We start from the raw sequence: 21,190 nt of genomic DNA, 5'->3' as shown, positions 1-21,190 counted from the left end.
ATTTTTCTGCAAGTTCTCATGGTTCTATAGATTTTAAAATGCTATATATGTGTGTATACACACACACGCTACAAGATATGAATCTATTTAGAACATCTAGGTGCTACCTTGTCTTTTTTCTTTTTAAAATAATTCCCTACCTTCTCTTTTGCTTTAGTTCCTCCAGCTATTTGTTCCAACCCTCCTAGTTTTAGGATGATTATCCTTGATGGAGAATGAAGTGAAGCCGGAGAAGTAGGGGTTGAGGAGTTCTGCTTTTTATTGTCCGTTAACATTATACCATCTATAGCAGGCAGCAGACCTATCCCATCAATTCCTTGTATACCAAATGGAAGGAAGAAAACACCTCTGTAATCTCTTCCATTTTTTAAAACACCTTTCCTCCATTTTCAGATGTCTGTACATCTGATATTGGCTGTTAAACATGTAAGCCTATTTCCAACTGTTCCCATGATCTTTTTATCTGCTTTTCCTTGTTCAAGGACTTCTTGTGCTGCAACAATGGTCTCTTTGACCACACTTCCCTTTTCCCCCTAGACAGGACCTTTCACAATTAGTCAGCATGTTACTTCAGACAGTTACTTCCGGACTTCTTTCTGCCCCTTTTGGGTCTTGATGCTAACTTGAAATACATCCTCTTGAAATCTAGAACACATGTCTGGCTTAGCCTGGTATTTCCCTCTTTGACTGCCAAAAGCTCTTTGGTACAGTTATGTTTTCTACTAGCTTTATCACTTCTGCGTTGATTACAATCCAGTCCATAGTTAGCAATTCCTCATCTTGTTTCCTGTACCTTCCCAAGCGATGAATTTGCTGCCAAGACAAGTAAATGATGCTTTTAGCTAATTGAGCCTTCTAGGAGATGCCTGATGGATGTCTGGTGGTCGAAACCCCTCGCTGCTAGTGCAGTCTGTTTCTATGCCAGTGTTTTATCTATATTGGGAACATACCACTTACTTCTGCTGACTGACCAAAGAATCTATGGGATATCCCCAAGGGGATATCATTATATTCCTTTTATCTTTCATTGTTCTTCTTCCTTTTCCTGTTAAGCATGATTTGGCATATTCCTAAGTGTTTTCTTTATTATTTGCAGTAACTCAGCATGCCCGAGATGATTATTTTTCTAGGTTAGTATCCAAAGCTGGCAGCAGAAGAAATTGAGTGCTTACTGTGTGTCAGGCCCAACACTAGGCATGCATAGGTTTCCATGTAATACCGCTTAAGGCTAGACTTTCCTCTGAATGTCAGGAATACTTTTTTCATTGTCTACCACCTAGAATTTGTAGTGCTACTTTTGGAGCTTGTTGCAGTTCAGCATGAGTGCAAGAAGTGTTAAGCCATTATTTTTTTTCCTCTTTTAGACAAGGAATAATGGTGATATGTTTTTACACTTGTTTATTTTTAGATTGGTTCCCACAAAGACACAGAAAAATATCACTTACCATGTATGGTAATGACAGGTCCTGATAGGAAGATATATTAGTGGGTATCAGGATAGGGACAAGATTATAAAGTTCTAGGAATTTTTGGATACCTTATATTAAAATAGAAAATTTAGTAAACATTTATTGCATTCAAGGGACTTCCCTGAAGTGTTATTTATGTTACTTCTCCATATTAGAGTAGTACCTGATAGATACACACATGTGCCCTTATGCCTGTCCTGTTCTCAGTGCATAAGTCAGTTGCTGTATACCTAAGTATATAGATCAAAAGATTAATATTGGAGTGTTCAAAAGACCACTGTATATTCAAAACTTTTGTAGGTGACACCTCAAGAATGAATGGTCAGGGAGGCTGCTTAGACATGTAATAGCATCTACAATGCCATGAAATAGGGGAAAGTCGTGGCTGGAAAAACTGTGTTGAGGTGGAATAGGGCCAGTAGAGGAGAAATGGGGTCAGAGGGAGAGGCCAGGCCAAGCTTAGCAGTTGAATGAATAAATGCATCCAGTAGTGTTAAAGCTTTAGAACTGAGTTGGACTTTATTGATTTCCAAATATTATCCTAGCTCTGGTACTCACTGGCCCTTTGACCATCAGCAGTTCTCCACATGAGAAGCAAGTTTCCTCATCTTCATCATTTTGAGAAGAATTCCTGGGGGTGGGTTGGAGTGAACACTTTTGTAAGATGAAGAACAATTTTTTTTGAAGCAGGTAACCATGTTTTACATCATCGGGGTAAGTGGATATTTTTTGTTACAACTTAAATGGGCTTGAGGGTAATGAGCTAGCGTCACAGTTGCATGAACAAGAAAGTAAAGGAGAGGAAGATGGGAATGTGGGAAGCTTTTGGGCTGTTGTACAAGTTTCTTAGGATGGAAACCCCTAGATATCCCAGAACATGCTGGACTCAGGGCTTGGATAAGGCAGCTGTTAACATCAAAGGAGATCTTAGCAAGTAGGGCCTGTTGGGGAGGGTTCCAGGCAGCCTCATGATATTTTTGGGAGGCAGGGTAATTGCATTCCAGGTGGTTCCAGGTCATTGTTCCATGTAGAGCAGAAAAGCCAGCTAGTGACTGGGGGACAGAGAACAGGATTCGGCTCCTTGAAGAAGAAGAAAGGCCCGGTCCGGGTCCAGTGTCAATGCCGACCTACGTTAATTAGATGCGCGGTGGGACAGGACTTGGCTTTCAGCAGAGGACTGAAATGCCTCTGCTTAAATTCCACACTATGGAAGCTGAGCATAATCTTTATAAGTAGGTAGAGTAGTTCCCAGAATCAAATGAAAAGCTTTTACAGGAAGGTCAAGGAGCATGCAAGGCAGCTGGACTAATGGACAGTTACTTTCGGATGCCACAGAATCTGTCTTACCTATGCTTATTAGCCTTTTCATATGTCTAGACTGTAAGTTGTCTGTGATTAGCTTAGCATGGCTCATGTGCCCACCTTTAAGTCAAAAAGGGGAATGGGGGGGGGTCTTCCTTGGTGGCGCAGTGGTTGAGAGTCCGCCTGCCGATGCAGGGGACACGGGTTCGTGCCCCGGTCCGGGAAGATCCCATGTGTGGCGGAGCCTGCGCGTCCGGGGCCTGTGCTCCGCAACAGGAGAGGTCGCAGCAGTGAGGGGCCCACGTACCGCAAAAAAAAAAAAAAAAGGGGGAATGGTATTTTGATGGACCAGTCCCTCGAGACTGCCTACAGTTGGGGGAGGGGAGTTCTCCAAGGAAAACCAAAGACTCTTTTCAGGAGAGGCAGATGCTGAGCTGGAATGAACAACAGATGTTCACTGCGTAGAGCCTGAATCAATATTCGGTAAGGGGAAGGTGTATTGATGCAATTGAAAATTTCATTTCCCCTCTGGCTATTGCAGTCATGGTCTAGAAATTTGAGATGCATTGCTGAATAGCTTCTGTTTAATTTCCGTGCTTTTAAAGGTGTTTATTTCTTCAGTGCCATATTTGAAACTGTAGTATGTAAGTCTTAACCTTTAAAGGACCGAGTTCGTTGTTTCCAGAGTGGTGGTTCCTTCCTTTTGTTCCCTCTGTCTGAACAGCTGCTGTCAGGCTCACAATTGAACGTTTGAAATGACCGTTCTGCTCCGCAATGCAGAACATGGGATTTCAAATCTCTTTTGCAGCTCTAGTAACTGCTTCTTTATCTCTAATTAAATAAACAATATATATGGTAACCACTAAAAGCAAAATAAATAAAATACAAATGTCTAAATTATTCAGCCAAAGATTGTTTTGCTCCAGAAACTTGAACCAAAAAAATATATATGTAAGTTGAGGACTTTTAATTTATTATTATTTTTCGCAGGGAACAAAATTAAAACCTATTAAACCTTGGAAAAGATCATGGGTAATGCTCATAATTTCCTACCAACTAGCAGCTAACTTTAATCACACCTAAGTTCTGCAGTTGTGCCCCTGAAGTCTCTGGCTAGTTTTCCAGTTAATACTCTTTTATTAGACTGTTGTCTAAAGACTTCATTGTAGCTCAAGAAATGCGAGCAATTAATATGGTCTCTTTAGTGTCTAATATTAGAAGCCGTTGAGTAAAAGGATATATAGTTGGATTCTCCTGAATATGTTTAGGATATAATGTAGTATTATGATTCCAATTACAGCGTTACTTATAATCGTGATAAAGTCGAGTCTGCAAAAGCATAATGGTTCAAAACCATATTACCATGCAACAGAATGATTTTGTCTTGTTCTCTTCTTCCTCCTACCTACCCACCCCTGCTTCTGTTACATAACCCCATGCAGATGACAATTTTAGGAAAACATGTACTTGCTAAATATTAATTTATAAAATTGTAGGGTAAAATTTATTTTACTGTCTAGAATTATTCACCGGTCACAACTTTAAATATTATGCAAAAAAATTTTTAAATGTTAGTACCTACCTCAGTATGTCCCTAAGACTTTTGTTTTACCCACCTCAAGTGTTTTGAAGGAAAGATTAACTTTATATAATCTCTGGATAGAGGATACGGTGACAGGAACCGTTTGAGTGATAGTATTGTGCTACATTGCTAACATAATCATTTAATCCTCCTGTGAACCCTATTTTACGTGAGGAAGCTGAGGCTCAGACATAAAATAATTTGCCCAGTGTTATGTAGAAGTGTCATAATCTGAATTTGAACACAGATCTGACTACGAAACATGTTCCTTCTCCCCACAGTCTACCTTTTTGATTTCAGCAATAAAAATAGTAGCTAGAATGTTTGTGTGTGCTTGAAGAGCCAGGCGGTGTCCTGAGTGCTTTTTACACATGCACTATCTCATTTAGTCTGCACACAATCCTGTGAAAGAAGGTAAGCAGCCAGAGTTAAGTAATCTGTCTAAGATAACCATACCTCACAACTAAGGGACCTAAACTCTCTCTCACTCCATGGTCTGTACCACCAGTCACGATTCTGTAGTGCCTTCCTTGATTAGACCCTGTGTTTTCAATATTATTGATTACCATGTTATAATGAGAAAAAGCTGTGTGATATCTAAGGCTAGGGTTGTTTGGTTGTAAAGAGAATTCTGTGAAGTCATTAATCATTTGTTATATTTAAAGTCCTAGATTTCTTTCAAGTCTTGGGCTTTGGTTGGAGTACCATCAGACAGTGGGTATATGTGGCATCATACAGGATGAAATGATGAGAGACATGGAGAGGCTATGAGGGTCAGACCAGCTCCACCTCCAAAAAAATATCCTGTATCATCTACTTCATCTCTCTCACCACTCTCTCACCCAGGCCCCGTTGTCTTTTACCTGAATTGTCACAGTAGCCTCAAAAAGATCTTCCTGCCTAAAACTTTTCCACGGATTCCTACCACCTGAAGGATATAAATTCAGGTTTCTTTTTGTTTCTCCCAATCTGGCCGTGCCCCTTCTTGTTTGATGGCGCCCCCTGTTCACTGTCACGGGTCTTCATGTTCCTGGAAATGCCAAGCTCATTCCTGCCACCTTGGCTTTGCTCCTGCTGTTCCCCGGTTGTGTTTACACTGTCCTTTATCTTTTCTCATTGAGGGCTCAGCTCAGCCTCTCAGTACCTCTCTTACCACTCAATAGAAAGCTGCAATAGCAGTAATGATAACAGCAACAACGAGAACAGCTAACGTTTACTGAGCTCTTACTGAATGCCAGGCATTGCTCTCTACATGTATTAACTACCAGGTCCTTCACAACCCCCCTTTGAGGTAGGTATTGTTATCAACTCCATTATATAGATGCTGAAACTGAGGCACAGAGAATTCTGCCAGTCATTTTATCAGTCACCTGTTTTACGTCATCATACTCACCATGATCTGTAATTATCTTGGTTTCTTCTGGAAAATAAGTTCCTGAGAGAAGGAAACCTTATCTTAATTTAAGCTGTTTCTGCAGCTTTAAAAAACAAATGCCTGGCACATAGTAGGCACTTAAATATGTTGAATGAATGAATGAATGAGCAAATGAATGAGCTAATGAACAACAGGTCTTACTGATTGGGTCGTGATAAATTATGACAAGAAATGGAAAATTTCAGAGATGATGCTTCTGCTATAATTGTAGGAGAGGGCGCAAAGCCTTTCACCTTAACTATTGAGCATTTTTCTTCTCTAGCATTCACAGCATTATACTGTGTGCATTTAAAGCATGTGACTGTGAATCTGGACAGAGGAAGAAAGGAAAACTAGGTGTCAACATACTCGGTAACCCAGTAGACACTGGTCAGTGGGTGGGTGCCAGGTGGTTGCTGGCAACAGATTATAGTCACTACTTATCTTTTCAAATATGGAGATTCAGCCATGAGCACAAAGCACCATTTGACTTTGTGCCTGTGTTCTGGCTGCTGATTATGTAAAGCAGCTGTTACTCTGAAACATCTGGCTCAAGTAAGGAAATTTTTTTTTAATTTCCCTGTTCTTCTGAACAAATAAGGTATTGACTGTTTTCTTCCAGGTGCCCAGTGGATACTAATTTCACAGGATTTTAAAGCTGAAAGAGATTTCAGATTACGTATTCGCCTACCTTTCCCATTTTACAAGGGAAGGGAACAACTCCCAGGGATTATGTGCACAGGATCACATAAGTAATTAGTGGAAGAAGCAGAGCTTGCCTCACAACCACTAAGTGGGTTTAATAATCAGATGCTGTTAGGGGAGGATGAACCAAGTGTTCACTTCAGGGCCATGATTGAGGTGCTGTCCCATCAGCATCTTATGCTTTCTCGATAGTGAAAATTATTGTTGGAAGTTGAAATCGACAGCAGGAGGATGGTGCTTCTGTATCCTTATTTAGTAATACAGAGTAATATCTTGTAGTACAATGAGTAGCTAAAAGCGATGTGTGACTCTTTATTTCCCTGTACTGAAATTACTGATCCTTCAGAAGTCTAGAAGTAGCATTTGGTCATTTTATAACCAAGAATGCAGAATTTGGTCTGGTAAAATCCCCAGGTTGGTGTGTGCTTAGGAAATACTAAGTAATTTCGTCATTAATTAAAATAAACCACAATTCAGAAAACAACTGCTTTTCTGCTGGGGGAAATAATAATCAAGTGGGATATTACAAACACAAAATACAGAATTTTCAGTATACCTGGAACTCTGAATTACAGAATCATTGTCTATACTATTTGGCCTTTTCCTTATTTATTTCAATAAAAGCTAGTCCAGAGTATTTTGGGAGACTGGTTTGATTCTGGCTGGTCTTAAATGGGAAAAGAATTTGCAAAAGAATAGATACATATATATGTATAACTGAATCATTTTGCTGTACAGCTGAAACTAACACAACATTCTTAATCAACTATGCTCCAATATAAAATAAAAATTTTTTTAAATGGTAAAAATAAACAGGTAAAACTAAAAAAAAAAAAAAGACCTTATAGGGACTTCCCTGGTGGTGCAGTGGTTGAGAGTCCGCCTGCCAGTGCAGGGGACATAGGTTCGATTCCTGGTCCGGGAAGATCCCACATGCCGCGGAGCAACTAAGCCCATGCGCCACAACTACTAAGCCTGCGCTCTAGAGCCTGCAAGCCACAACTACTGAAGTCCACATGCTACAACTACTGAAGCCCGTGCTCCGCAACGAGAAGCCACCGCAGTGAGAAGCCCGCTCACCACAACAAACAGTAGCCCCCACTCACCACAACTAGAGAAAGCCCGTGCACAGCAACAAAGACCCAACGCAGCCAAAAATAAATAAATAAAATAAATAAATTTATTTTTAAAAAGACATTATAGAACTTGGAGAGTATAATATCAAAAGAAGCTAAGGTATTTCAGAAGGCACTGTTGAGCCCTTGCTCATTTCTAATCCTTAAAGGAATGGGTGTGTGAAGGTGGCTACAGAGATTTCCTCTGTAGAACTGTTAGTGTCAGAAGAGTAATGATTCTTTAGCGGATGTCAAATACCTGACTGAGCACTGAGGACACTGGGGTGAATGCCTGAGTGATTCTCCTGGAGAATCCAAAACGTGGGGAAGGACTGTGTATCTGGTAGCATGATCATCATGAGCTTGTGTGTCTGTACTTGGGGGCAATGTTGAGATGCCCCCAAGAACTTGTAAAGGGGGAAAATGAGTTTACCTTTTCACTTCTGTGTAAGGTCAACACATGATAGGAGCAGAGCCACCTGCATGAGGGGCAAATTTGTTCCTAGGCCTGCAGGTTTTGATTGTAATCCCACTGGCAGATAAAATGTCAGTTTGAATTTCGAGATGGAAATGTTCTGGAAAAGGGTGAGTCCGGGAGGTAAACATTGGCAGCACTGTTCTCAGCTCTGTGGAGGGGAAGAGAAGTGTTGGTGGACAGTTCTGGTATCATGGCCCCATTGCCAGGGTATTCCAACAGACTGGATTTTTTGGTCTGACAGTGCCTCAACCCCTGTGGTGGAATTGGGTGCATCAGGCTGTGCTGGCCCGATGCCGTTAGACTCATATCATCTAACTACCAGTGGGTTACCTCAGTGCTCACCAGACACCATCACTTGGTCTCTGGACTTTCTACATAGGCCACCAGAGGAGAATTCAATTAATTATTGGACCTCAGTTACTCTAGTTCCTGTGGCAATTATTTCTCTAGTAATAAACTTACTAATTGTCATTTTGGATTTATGCATCAGTTTTACAGGCTTGAATAACCTGTGTTTACTTCTAAGAGAAGGATCTGTTCTTGATATATTGTTAAATATGTTTTTGCTCATTTGTTAATTCATTAGACACTGAGTGCTTACTATGAGCCAGAGGTGTACTATTCAGATAACTCTCAGAGTAACAGGGGAAGCAGACGAATTAACAATTACAGAGTAAGGAATGACCACTCTGGACATTACTTTGGAGGCAGCGTGCCAGCCTCCCATTTCTGTAAGCTTCCACATACTAATTTATCATTATTTACTTCTATTAACTATTTAGGTATAATAGATTGTTATGTACCTAACAAATATTAGTCATTTTGTTAAGTACTTTACATAAATTCTTCCATTTAATAGCAACTATTCCATATAAAATTTCTATAAAATTTTATAGACTGGGAAACTGAAGCCTAATGAGAGTAACTACTTAAAGTCACGTTTTATTCTTGGCTTTGCTGTTTGCCAGATGCTGTCCGTTTGACTATACTTGATAAGGGGTTTGAACGTGTTCCAAGATGGGCATCAGAGTTCACTCTGGACCATCTCTGTACTAACCCAGGGAGGATGGGTCACTGAGGGGATCCCAGAGGCAGTCACCCAGACCCCTTGAAGTCCATTTCCATTAAATGTGGGAGTATCCTGTGCCTTCTTTGTGCAACTCTTGTGCTAAGAAAAGCTGCGAGAGATGGTCAAGGGCCTGATTAAGATCTGTTTCTTTCTGTTGGCACTCTTCACCTTTCACATGACTTAAGGACAAAGAAGGCTCACCTGACCTTCGGGGAATGCTCCGTGAGAACTGTTAATGGATACATGGCCTCACTGTCCTCCACTGCGTTCCGTGAGGGGATGACACACGAGCTGGCTTGGTTCTCAGTAGACCTTAGAAGGCAGGACAAGTGAATTAAAAGCTACTAGTGAATTTTAATGACTTACGTAACCAAGCCCTCTAAATTACTAAACAAATCCCGAGGGACACAGCCTCCTTCCTTAAAACAAAGGGCAGACCACGTATGGGAAGGAATAGCAAGGGCACCATCTAAGTTTTACCCGCTTTGGGGCAGAGTCGGTGGGGGGGATCCTTCCTGCAGTTACCTTCGCCACCACTGTACATCAATCTCTCACTGAAGGCATTGCCCAGGTGTGAACACGGAGGTCTTCATCTGGTCATCATAACTGTCGAAGGGGGCAGTTTGCAGAGAACATTTTTGGGGGGGGAATTTTATTTATTTATTTATTTTTGAATTTTATTTTATTTTTTTATACAGCAGGTTCTTATTAGTTATCCATTTTATACATATTGGTGTATATATGTCAATCCCAATCTCCCAATTCATCACACCACCCCCCTGCCCCCTGCCACTTTCCCCCCTTGGTGTCCATACATTTGTTCTCTACATCTGTGTCTCAATTTCTGCACTGCAAACCAGTTCAGCTGTACCATTTTTCTAGGTTCCACATAGATGTGTTAATATACAATATTTGTTTTTCTCTTTCTGACTTACTTCACTCTCTGTGACAGTCTCTGGATACATCCACGTCTATACAAATGACCCAATTTCATTCCTTTTTATGGCTGAGTAATATTCCATTGTATATATGTACCACATCTTCTTTATCCATTCGTCTGTCGATGGGCATTTGGGTTGCTTCCATGACCTGGCTATTGTAAATAGTGCTTCAGTGAACGTTGGGGTGCATGTGTCTTCTTGAATTCTGGTTTTCTCTGGGTATATGCCCAGTAGTGGGATTGCTGGATCAGGTGGTAATTCTATTGTTAGTTTTTTAAGGAACCTCCATACTGTTCTTCATAGTGGCTTTATCAATTTACATTCCCACAAAGAGTGCAAGAGGGTTCCCTTTTCTCCACACCCTCTCCAGCATTTATAGTTTGTAGATTTTCTGATGATGTCCATTCTAACTGGTGTGAGGTGATACATCATTGTAGTTTTGATTTGCATTTCTCTAATAATTAGTGATGTTGAGCAGATTTCATGTGCTTCTTGGCCATCTGTATGTCTTCTTTGGAGAAATGTCTGTTTAAGTCTTCTGCCCATTTTTGAATTGGGTTGTTTGTTTTTTTAATATTGAGCTGCATGAGCTGTTTATATATTTTGGAGATTAATCCTTTGTCCGTTGATTCATTTGCAAATATTTTCTCCTATCCTGAGGGTTGTCTTTTCATCTTGTTTGTAGTTTTCTTTGCTTTGTAAAAGCTTTTAAGTTTCATTAGGTCCCATTTGCTTATTTTTGTTTTCATTTCCATTACTCTAGGAGGTGGGTCAAAAAAGATCTTGCTGTGATTTATGTTAAAGTGTGTTCTTCCTATGTTTTCCTCTAAAAGTTTTATAGTGTCCAGTCTTATATTTAGGTCTCTAATCCATTTTGAGTTTATTTTTGTGTATGGTGTTAGGGAGTGTTCTAATTTCATTCTTTTACATGTAGCTGTCCAGTTCTCCCAGCACCACTTACTGAATAGACTGTCTTTTCTCCATTGTATATCCTTGCCTCCTTTGTCATAGGTTAGTTGACCATAGGTGCGTGGGTTTATTTCCGGGCTTTCTATCCTGTTCCAATTATATATATCTCTGTTTTTGTGCCAGTACCATATTGTCTTGATTACCGTAGCTCTGTAGTATAGTCTGAAGTCAGGGAGCCTGATTCCTCCAGCTCTGTTTTTTTCCCTCAAGACTGCGTTGGCTATTCGGGGTCTTTTGTATCTCCATACAAATTTCAAGATTTTTTGTTGTAGATCTGTACAAAATACCATTGGTAATTTGTTAGGGATTACATTGAATTTGTAGATTGCCTTGGGTAGTAGAGTCATTTTCACAATCTTGATTCTTCCAATCCAAGAACATGGTACATATATCCATCTATTTGTATCATCTTTAATTTCTTTCATCAGTGTCTTATAGTTTTCTGCATACAGGTCTTTTGTCTCCCTAGGTAGGTTTATTCCTAGGTATTTTATTCTTTTTGTAGCAATGGTAAATGGGAGTGTTTCCTTAATTTCACTTTCAGATTTTTCATCATTAGTATATAGGAATGAAAGAGATTTCTCTGCATTAATTTTGTATCCTGCAACTTTACCAAATTCATGGATTAGCTCTAGTACTTTTCTGGTGGCATCTTTAGGATTCTCTAGGTGTAGTATCACATCATCTGCAAACAGTGGCAGTTTTACTTCTTCTTTTCCAATTTGTATTCCTTTTATTTCGTTTTGTTCTCTGATTGCCGTGGCTAGGACTTCCAAAACTATGTTGAATAATAGTGGTGACAGTGGGCATCCCTGTCTTGTTCCTGATCTTAGAGGAAATGCTTTCAGTTTTTCACCATTGAGAATGATGTTTCCTGTGGGTTTGTCATATATGACCTTCATTATGTTGAGGTTGCTTTCAGTTTTTCACCATTGAGAATGATGTTTCCTGTGGGTTTGTCATATATGACCTTCATTATGTTGAGGTATGTTCCCTCTATGCCCACTTTCTGGAGAGTTTTTATCATAAATGGGTGTTGAATTTTGTCGAAAGCTTTTTCTGCATCTGTTGAGATGATCATATGGTTTTTCTTCTTCAGTTTTTTAATATGGTGAATCACATTGATTGACTTGCATATATTGAAGAATCCTTGCATCCCTGGTATAAATCCCACTCGATCATGGTGTTATGATCCTTTTAATGTGTTGTTGGATTCTGTTTGCTAGTGTTTTTTTGAGGATTTTTGCATCTATATTCATGAGTGATATTTGTCTGTAATTTTCTTTTTTTGTAGTATCTTTGTCTGGTTTTGGTATCAGGGTGATGTTGGCCTCATAGAATGAGTTTGGGAGTGTTCCTTCCTCTGCAGTTTTTGGTAGAATTTGAGAAGGATGAGTTTTAGCTCTTCTCTAAATGTTTGATAGAATTCACCTGTGAAGCCATCTGGTACTGGACTTCTGTTTGTTGGAAGATTTTTAATCCCAGTTTCAATTTCATTATTTGTGATTGGTCCATATTTTCTATTTCTTCCTGGTTCAGTCTTGGAAGTTTATACCTTTCTAAGAATTTGTCCATTTCTTCCTGGTTGTCCATTTTATTGCCATAGAGTTGCTTGTAGTAGTTTCTTAGGATGCTTTGTATTGCTGTGGTGTCTGTTTTAACTTCCCCTTTTTCATTTCTAATTTTAATGATCTGAGTCCTCTCTTTTTCCTGGTGAGTCTGGTTAATGGTTTATCAATTTTGTTCATCTTCTCAAAGAACCAGCTTTTAGTTTTATTGATCTTTGCTATTGTTTTCTTTGTTTCTATTTCACTTATTTCTGCTCTGATCCTTATGATTTCTTTCCTTCTACTAACTGGGTTTTGTTTGCTCTTCTTTCTCTAGTTCTAAGATTAGGTTGTTTATTTGAGATGTTGTTTCTTGAGGTAGGATTGTATTGCTATAAACTTCCTCCTTAGAACTGCTTTTGCTCTATCCCATAGGTTTTGGATCATTGTGTTTCCATTATCATTTGTCTCTAGGTATTTTCTGATTTCCTCTTTGATTTCTTCAGTGATCTCTTGGTTATTTAGTAACGTATTCTTTAGCCTCCACGTGTTTGTGTTTTTCCGTTTTTTTCTTTGTAACTGATTTCTAATCTCATAGTGTTGTGGTCAGAAAAGATGCTTGATATGATTTAAATTTACTGAGGCTTGATTTGTGACCCAAGATGTGATCAATCCTGGAGAATGTTCCATGCACACTTGAGAAGAAAGTGTAATCTGCTGTTTTTAGATGGAATGTCCTATAAATATCAATTAAATCTATCTGGCCTATTGTTTCATTTAAAGCTTCTGTTTCCTTATTTATTTTTGTTTTGGATGATCTGTCCATTGGTGTAAGTGAGGTGTTAAAGTCCCCCACTGTTACTGTGTTCCTGTCAATTTCCTCTTTTATAGCTGTTAGCAGTTGCCTTATGTATTGAGGTGCTCCTGTGTTGGGTGCATATATACTGATAATTGTTATATCTTCTTCTTGGATTGATCCCTTGATCATTATGTAGTGTCCTTCCTTGTCTCTTGTAACCTTCTTTATTTTAAAGTCTATTTTATCTGATATGAGTATTGCTACTCCAGCTTTCTTTTGATTTCCATTTGCATGGAATATCTTTTTCCATCCCCTCACTCTCAGTCTGTATGTGTCCCTAGGTCTGAAGTGGGTCTCTTGTAGACAGCATATATATGCATCTTGTTTTTATCCATTCAGCGAGCCTGTCTTTTGGTTAGAGCATTTAGTCCATTCATGTCTAAGGTAATTATCGATATGTATGTTCCTATTACCATTTTCTTGATTGTTTTAGGTTTGTTTTTGTAGGTCCTTTACTGCTCTTGTGTTTCCCATTTAGAGAAGTTCCTTTAGCATTTGTTGTAGAGCTGGTTTGGTGGTGCTGAATTCTCTTAGCTTTTGCTTGTCTGTAAACCTTTTCATTTCTCCATCGAATCTGAATGAGATCCTTGCCAGGTAGAGTAATCTTGGTTGTAGGTTCTTCCCTTTCATCACTTTAAATATGTCATGCCACTCCTTTCTGGCTTGTAGAGTTTCTGCTGAGAAATCAGCTGTTAACCTTATGGGAGTTGCATTGTATGTTGTCTTTTTTCCCTTGTTGCTTTCAATAATTTTTCCTTGTCTTTATTTTTTGCCAATTTGATTACTATGTGTCTCGGCACGTTTCTCCTTGGGTTTATCCTATATGGGACTCTCTGCGCTTCCTGGACTTGGGTGGCTATTTCCTTTCCCATGTTAGGGAAGTTTTCGAGCATAATCTCTTGAAGTATTTTCTCTGGTCCTTTCTCTCTCTCTTCTCCTTCTGGGACCCCTATAATGCGAATGTTGTTGCGTTTAATGTTGTCCCAGAGGTCTCTTAGGCTGTCTTCATTTCTTTTCATTCTTTTTCTTTATTCTGTTCCACAGCAGTGAACTCTACCATTCTGTCTTCCAGGTCACTTATCCGTTCTTCTGCCTCAGTTACTCTGCTATTGATTCCTTGTAGTGTATTTTTCATTTCAGCTATTGTATTGTTCATCTCTGCTTGTTCTTTAATTTTTCTAGGTCTTTGTTAAACATTTCTTGCATCTTCTCAATCTTTGCCTCCATTCTTTTTCTGAGGTCCTGGATAATCCTCACTATCGTTATTCTGATATCCTTTTCTGGAAGGTTGCCTATCTCCGCTTCATTTAGTTGTTTTTCTGGGGTTTTATCTTGTTCCTTCATCTGGTACATAGCCCTCTGCCTTTTCATTTTGTCTGTCTTTCGGTGAATGTGGTTTTTGTTCCACAGACTGCAGGAGTATAATTCTCCTTGCTTCTGCTGTCTGCCCTCTGGTGGATTAGGCTGTCTAAGAGGCTTGTGCAAGTTTCCTGATGGGAGGGAGTGGTGGTGGGTAGAGCTGGCTGTTGCTCTGGTCGGCAGAGTTCAGGAGAACTTTAATCCGCTTGTCTGCTGATGGGTGGGGCTGGGTTCCCTCCCTGTTGGTTATTTGGCCTGAGGCAACCCAACACTGTAGCCTACCCGGGCTCTTTGGTGGGGCTCATGGCGGACTCTCGGAGGGCTCACGCCAAGGAGTACTTCCCAGAACTTCTGCTGCCAGTGTTGTTGTCCCAAGGTGAGACACAGCCACCCTCCACGTCTGCAGGAGACCCTCCAACACTAGCAGGTAGGTCTGGATCAGTCTCCTATGGGGTCACTGCTCCTTACCCTGGATCCCCGTGCTCACACTACTTTGTATGTGCCCTCCAGAGTGGAGCCTCTGTTTCCCCCAGTCCTGTCGAAGTCCTGCAATCAAATCCCGCTAGCCTTCAAAGTCAGATTCTCTAGGAATTCCTCCTCCCGTTGCAGGACCCCCAGGTTGGGAAGCCTGACGTGGGGCTCAGAACCTTCACTCCAGTGGGTGGACTTCTGTGGTATAAGTGTTCTCTAGTTTGTGAGTCACCCACCCAGCAGTTATGGCATTTGATTTTATTGTGATTGTGCCCCTCCTGCCATCTCATTGTGGCTTCTCCTTTGTCTTTGGATGTGGGGTATCTTTTTGGTGAGTTCCAGCATCTTCCTGTCAGTGATTGTTCAGCAGTTAGTTGTGATTCTGGTGCTCTTGCAAGGGGGAGCGAGAGCACGTCCTTCTACTCTGCCACCTTGAACCAATCTCCTGCAGAGAACACTTTTAAAAGAAAAAAAAAGAAGCATAAAAACAGAGTTGTCTGGTGCATATTGATCGGTTATAGGGGATGTGTTCACCTCTAACCCAGAAGTTTGAGACCAAAATTTAAGGAAAGAGGCGATTCCAATCCCTTTTTCCTAGGAGGGTCCTTTGCCCCAGGAAATTCTCGAATACAGATTCATACGTGATGGGGAGAGGTGATGTCCAGGTTTACCTGGCAGCATTTGAAACCCCAGAATAAATGGATATGTCAGGTAAGGAGTGACACCTAACACCTCAGCTGAGCACATCCAGTTAACGTAAAGTAAGTACAGCTTGAGGATATCAGTTCAAAGCAGAGTGGAGAGCTGGTTTTCTTGAGGCACTTTGTCCAGTTAAGGTACTGTAAACAGTACACTACGGTCTTTGTGCTGTCATCAAGGAAAATCTAATAAAAGATTTCTAAGAATTTTAATATTGCTGTGCCTCTGTTTAATAATCCATGATTTAGTCTGTTCAGGCTGCTTTAATAAAATACTATAGACTGGCTGGCTTATGAATAATAAATTTACTTCTCACAATTCTGGAGCCTGGGAAGTCCAAGATCAAGGCCCTGGCAGATTAGGTGTCTGGTGAGGGCCTGCCTTCTGGTTCATAGAGGACCATCTTCTTGCTGTGTCCTCACATGGTGGGGGGGATGGGAGGGGGAACTCTCTGGGACCTCTTTTAAAAGGGGCACTAATCCCTCTTATGAGGATTCCACCATCATGACCTAATCACCTCGAAAAAATTTCTCCTCCTAATACCATCACTACCAGGGTTAGGATTTCAACACATGGATTTTGGAGGAGACATAAACATTCAGTCTTTAGCAATCCCTGTATGGAATTTTGATTGTATACACTAGGGAGGAAAGTTTGTGTTGCGTCTAAAGCATGGTGTAGTGACATAATTATTAACCATGTGACCATGGGCAAAGCTGCTAATGTGTCTAAGACTGCAAAATGAGTGTGACAGTACCTAGTTTGGATCCATGTGACCTCCAAAGTGATGAGTATAAAATGTGGCTCTCACTCTGTGCCTCTCTCCTTGGCAAGCTTTCATTGGCTCACTACCGACGAGAGGATGTGATCCAGACTTCTTCACAAGCATGAGAGGTCCTTTTAAACCTGGCCTGTGTGCTTCGTCAGCCCTGTATCTCACCTGTCTTTACCTTGCCTTTTGTGTATTCTTCAGCAGTGTTGTCCTGTTTGCACTGCCCTGCACACAGTTACACTGTTTCTCACCTTCCAGGTCCCTATGCTCATGTTCCCCACCTTTGTAGGAAGCTCCTATGATTTTCTGGTTTCATAGGGTAACGGAACCCCACAGGCAAGCATTTATTGTACAGTTTGTTACCAGCACATGGCTGTCATCAGTTTCTTTATCAGTGGGTGGAGAATCATTTGCTTGCTCTCAAAGAAATGGGCACATAACAAGTCCTTTGTCATTTAGTTTTTATTTATTTGGCAAACATTTATTGAGTACCTGCTGTTTGTTAGTACTGGTATTGGAAGATAAGTAGCACCCCAGCTATGGCCCCAGGGAGTTCCATTCTGGTAGGAGACAGACTCAAGGGACAGGGGAGGTACAGAGGCCTGTGGGAACATAGTGAAGGTGCACTGACTTTAGCACCAGAGAATACTTCAGAAGAGATCGCTGTTGGCAGGTCTTTTGGGAGGAGTTGGCACTGACTAGGCAGAAAAGAGAAGAAAAGTGGGTATTTGGGATAAAGTACTGTTGGTGACTCGAGGAAAGGGGTAAGGGACTGATTTAATTCAGTCTCATTTAATTCTCACTGGAAAGTAAAATAAGCAGTTTAAAATTTTTTCTGTTCTTCTAGAAGCTGTATGTATTTTTAAAAGTGTTGTCAACATTGCAGCAAGGTGTTACCCAGCAGAAATTGCCCGTATCTATTTACGTTGTTTCAGTGATGGTGAGGTGACTTGATCTTAAGAAACTTAAGATCATTCATAAACATAAATTCTAATTACTGGAAAGATTAAGATGATCTTAGTGAGTTAGATCATTGTGGTGGTTGCCTATTTAAACCTTAATGTTTATCTTTTTCTCTGTTTTTATTCACAAAGAAAGTACAAAACCAGAAAAGCATTAAATGTGTATGCTTACAATTTCAGAATGTATTGTCATTACCTCTGTCTTGTAAGTCTTATCTAAAAGTGTAAACCATTTTAGAATTTTGTGTTACTTTTGGACATATTTTTATGTAATGAAAGGAAATAAGTTGAACATTTCTGGGGAAAAGATGGGTACAAATTAAAAATTGATGTTACTCTTTTTGAAATGGGTCAGCTTTTACATGACTGTTAAGTGCTGCCTTTCAAATTTAGTAGAAACGTTAAATGTGGGGATTTTTCCTTTTATTAGAATAGAAGCAACACCAATAACAGGGAAGTAGATAGCTTTTAACAGATTTTAGGCTCTAGGATAGTTATGAAATGTGTTTTTGGTCTCGATAATAAAATGAAACATTTCTTATCAAATAAGACTCTCTCTCTTTAAGGTTATGAGAAGACTGATGATGTTTCAGAGAAGACTTCACTGGCTGACCAGGAGGAAGTAAGGACTATATTCATCAACCAGCCCCAGCTGACAAAATTCTGCAATAACCATGTCAGGTAAGAACTACCAAAGAATGCTTGGGACTAGCTATTACAGCAGAACTTGGGAGGACATCTCCCCTGGCAGACCAAAATGAAAATGCTTGCAAGGAGCTTTCAGTTAAATCAGTTTAATATTTAAGAGCTTACTGGAGGCAGTGTGTATCAGCTGTTTCTCCATCTTCTAGCCAAGAAGGAGATGTTAATAAGAATCTAGAGGGCTTCCCGAGGGCTTCCCGAGGGCTTCCCTGGTGGCGCACTGGTTGAGAGTCTGCCTGCCGATGCAGGGCACATGGGTTCGTGCCCCGGTCCGGGAAGATCCCACATGCCGAGGAGCGGCTGGGCCCGTGAGCCATGGCTGCTGAGCCTGCGCGTCCAGAGCCTGTGCTCCGCAACGGGAGAGGCCACGGCAGTGAGAGGCCCGCGTACCGCAAACAAACAAACAACAGAATCTAGAAGCAGGAAGGAGAAGGGCTAAGCAGCCATATGTATGCTACCAGTTCTAGTTACAGTATCTGAATAATGAAAACTGTTCATGGGTATGTGCCTTTGCCTTAAACCTGTTAATAGGCCCATGAACTGTTGTTATTTTTTGTTTTGGTTTTTTTCGGTACGCGGGCCTCTCACCGCTGCGGCCTCTCCCGCTGCGGAGCACAGGCTCCGGACGCGCAGGCCCAGCGGCCACGGCTCACGGGCCCAGCCGCTCTGCGGCACGCGGGATCCTCCCGGACCGGGGCACGAACCCGCGCCCCCTGCATCAGCAGGCGGACTCCCAACCACTGTGCCACCAGGGAAGCCCTGAACTGTTGTTTTTGATGAACAAGTTTTCACCTTTTAAGAGAAGTCTTTGCAGTTCTTCACTTAGAACTCCTTTTTGTTAAATAGTCTTTAAATATTGGCTTTCGATACTTGCAAAATTTCATATGGTGTCGAGGAATGGAAGGTGTGAGAATTACTTCACTGTTCTATTTTCATTCCAACAATAACGTAAAACTATTGCTGTTATAAGCACTATTCACTAAGTGGCCTCCGGAACCAAGTGAACACCAGCCCCCTTCCCGCCACACGTCAGACCAGTAGTTTTCTGGTGACAAAACTCCTAGATTTGTGAAATGACCGTTTAAAATTAATATTTACACCTTCAAATTATACAGTAACTTTTCTGAGCTTAAGGAGTGTGGCATGTGTCCCTTTAATCTCCTTTCTATTTAATTAACAAGAGGAAGGTTGGATATTTCTGAGACTTAAATGGTGATATCTTCCTGATTGTGGACATATCTGATGTTTGGTGTGGAGTCCTAGCCAAGTTTCTAAAGGAGACATGAAGAAAATTCAGACAGAACCCCCCAAAACTCCCCATTTCTCTGACGTTATCCAGGGAAGTCCCTTTATTTGATGTTTCTGGTCTTGCTCAAATTGCTGATTTTTCTTTTTGCAAGATTTTATTTTCTATTAACATATTATACATTATCTTAATTAAAGGTGCTCTTCTTTGTAAGCTGTTGCTAGTAATGATAACAGGATGATTGGCCAAAGATAACAAAAGATATTGTGCAGAAAATTAAACTCTTACTATTTAGACAGTTCCTTTCACTCCTTTTCTTTGAGGTTAATGACCATTTGCAGTATTCTCCCGATTTAAAACAGAGAGCATTTGTTCATCATTTAATTTTTTATATGGCGATAATAGAATTTTGTAAGCATGGGTGCTAATTGTGGAGTAATTGACTTTTATGCTGCTTTTCATTTTTGTTTTCTAGCACTGCAAAATATAACGTAATCACATTCCTTCCAAGATTTCTCTACTCTCAGTTCAGAAGAGCCGCTAATTCATTTTTTCTCTTTATTGCACTGCTTCAGGTAAAGTCATGTTGTAAAACGTTAGCTCAAAATCATGTGTTCAGATATTAATAAATGTTTTTCTTAAGCCCATGACCAATCTTCTGAAGCTTATCTAAGCACAGAGATAAGCTGGTTTGGTGGGCGTTTCCAGCTCCTGCTGCAAGCCGAGTTAGAATACTGCTGCTACCTTATCAAGCCTTTTGATTCATTTTTTAATTCATTTTTATCAACTTATTTTAAACATTCTGTAAATTTAATGTGGCGGGGACTGTTCATTTTGGGTGGTAAAGGGGGATGGGACTTTTTCTTAAACTAGTAAGTTATTTTAGTAACAGTAACATTGTCATTTCTGAACCTTAGAATGTAAGTTACCATTTAAAATTTTTTTCATTTTATATTTGGGTTATTTGTAATTAGGAAAAAAAGTTTCATTTTATTAAAAAGTACTCTGTGTTCATGCAAAAAGAATAAGAAAACACAGCAAAGAAAAAAATTTATAACTCTTTTTATTCTACCACCACCAAGAGGCAATTACTGTCTTAAAATTTGGGTATTTATCCTTCTGGTCTTTTTTTTTTTTTTTCCTCATCCCAAGCATTGTTAATTGACTTACTTTGCAAAAAGAGGATCTTAGAGTATATATGTCTTATCATCTGCTTTATCCATATAATAATGTGTGGATATTTTCCCGTGTAATTCATTGTGTTTCTAAAATAACATCCTTAATGGTTGTGTGAAATTTTAGTATATGGACATGCTGTAATTTAGTTAACCAATCCCCCTTTGTAGGTGTTAGTCCTACACACAACTGCTTGCTGTGAAGCTAATTAACCCTCTCTCCCAGCTACATACTAGATACAAGCAAATTACCTCATGTAGTGTTAGTCTACCAAGATGGTAAAATCAATGAAGCATATTTTAAGAAGCTCCAAGCCTTTGTTGTTTTTAAATCTATTATAAACCTTCTAGTTC

General features: G+C 40.1%; 1 protein-coding gene across 2 annotated transcripts in view; it reads left to right on the top strand.

The window, feature by feature from the left end:
• Nucleotides 1-21,190, top strand: part of ATP8A1 (ATPase phospholipid transporting 8A1) — a 236,036-nt gene that overhangs the window by 18,402 nt on the left and 196,444 nt on the right. The window contains exons 2-3 of one of the 2 annotated variants that reach the window (XM_007453049.1): nt 18,280-18,394; nt 20,137-20,236. In XM_007453049.1, the coding sequence (XP_007453111.1) occupies nt 18,280-18,394; nt 20,137-20,236 (215 nt within the window). Of the gene's footprint in view, nt 1-18,279; nt 18,395-20,136; nt 20,237-21,190 lie in introns of those variants that run through there. The other variant, XM_007453048.1, reaches the window with a different exon arrangement.

The sequence above is a fragment of the Lipotes vexillifer genome, unplaced genomic scaffold (genome assembly GCF_000442215.2).
Source record: "Lipotes vexillifer unplaced genomic scaffold, Lipotes_vexillifer_v1.1 scaffold1272, whole genome shotgun sequence".
Taxonomy (NCBI): Eukaryota; Metazoa; Chordata; class Mammalia; order Artiodactyla; family Lipotidae; genus Lipotes; species Lipotes vexillifer.
The sequence above is the reverse complement of the archived record's forward strand: the minus strand, read 5'-3'. Positions and strand labels throughout refer to the sequence as shown.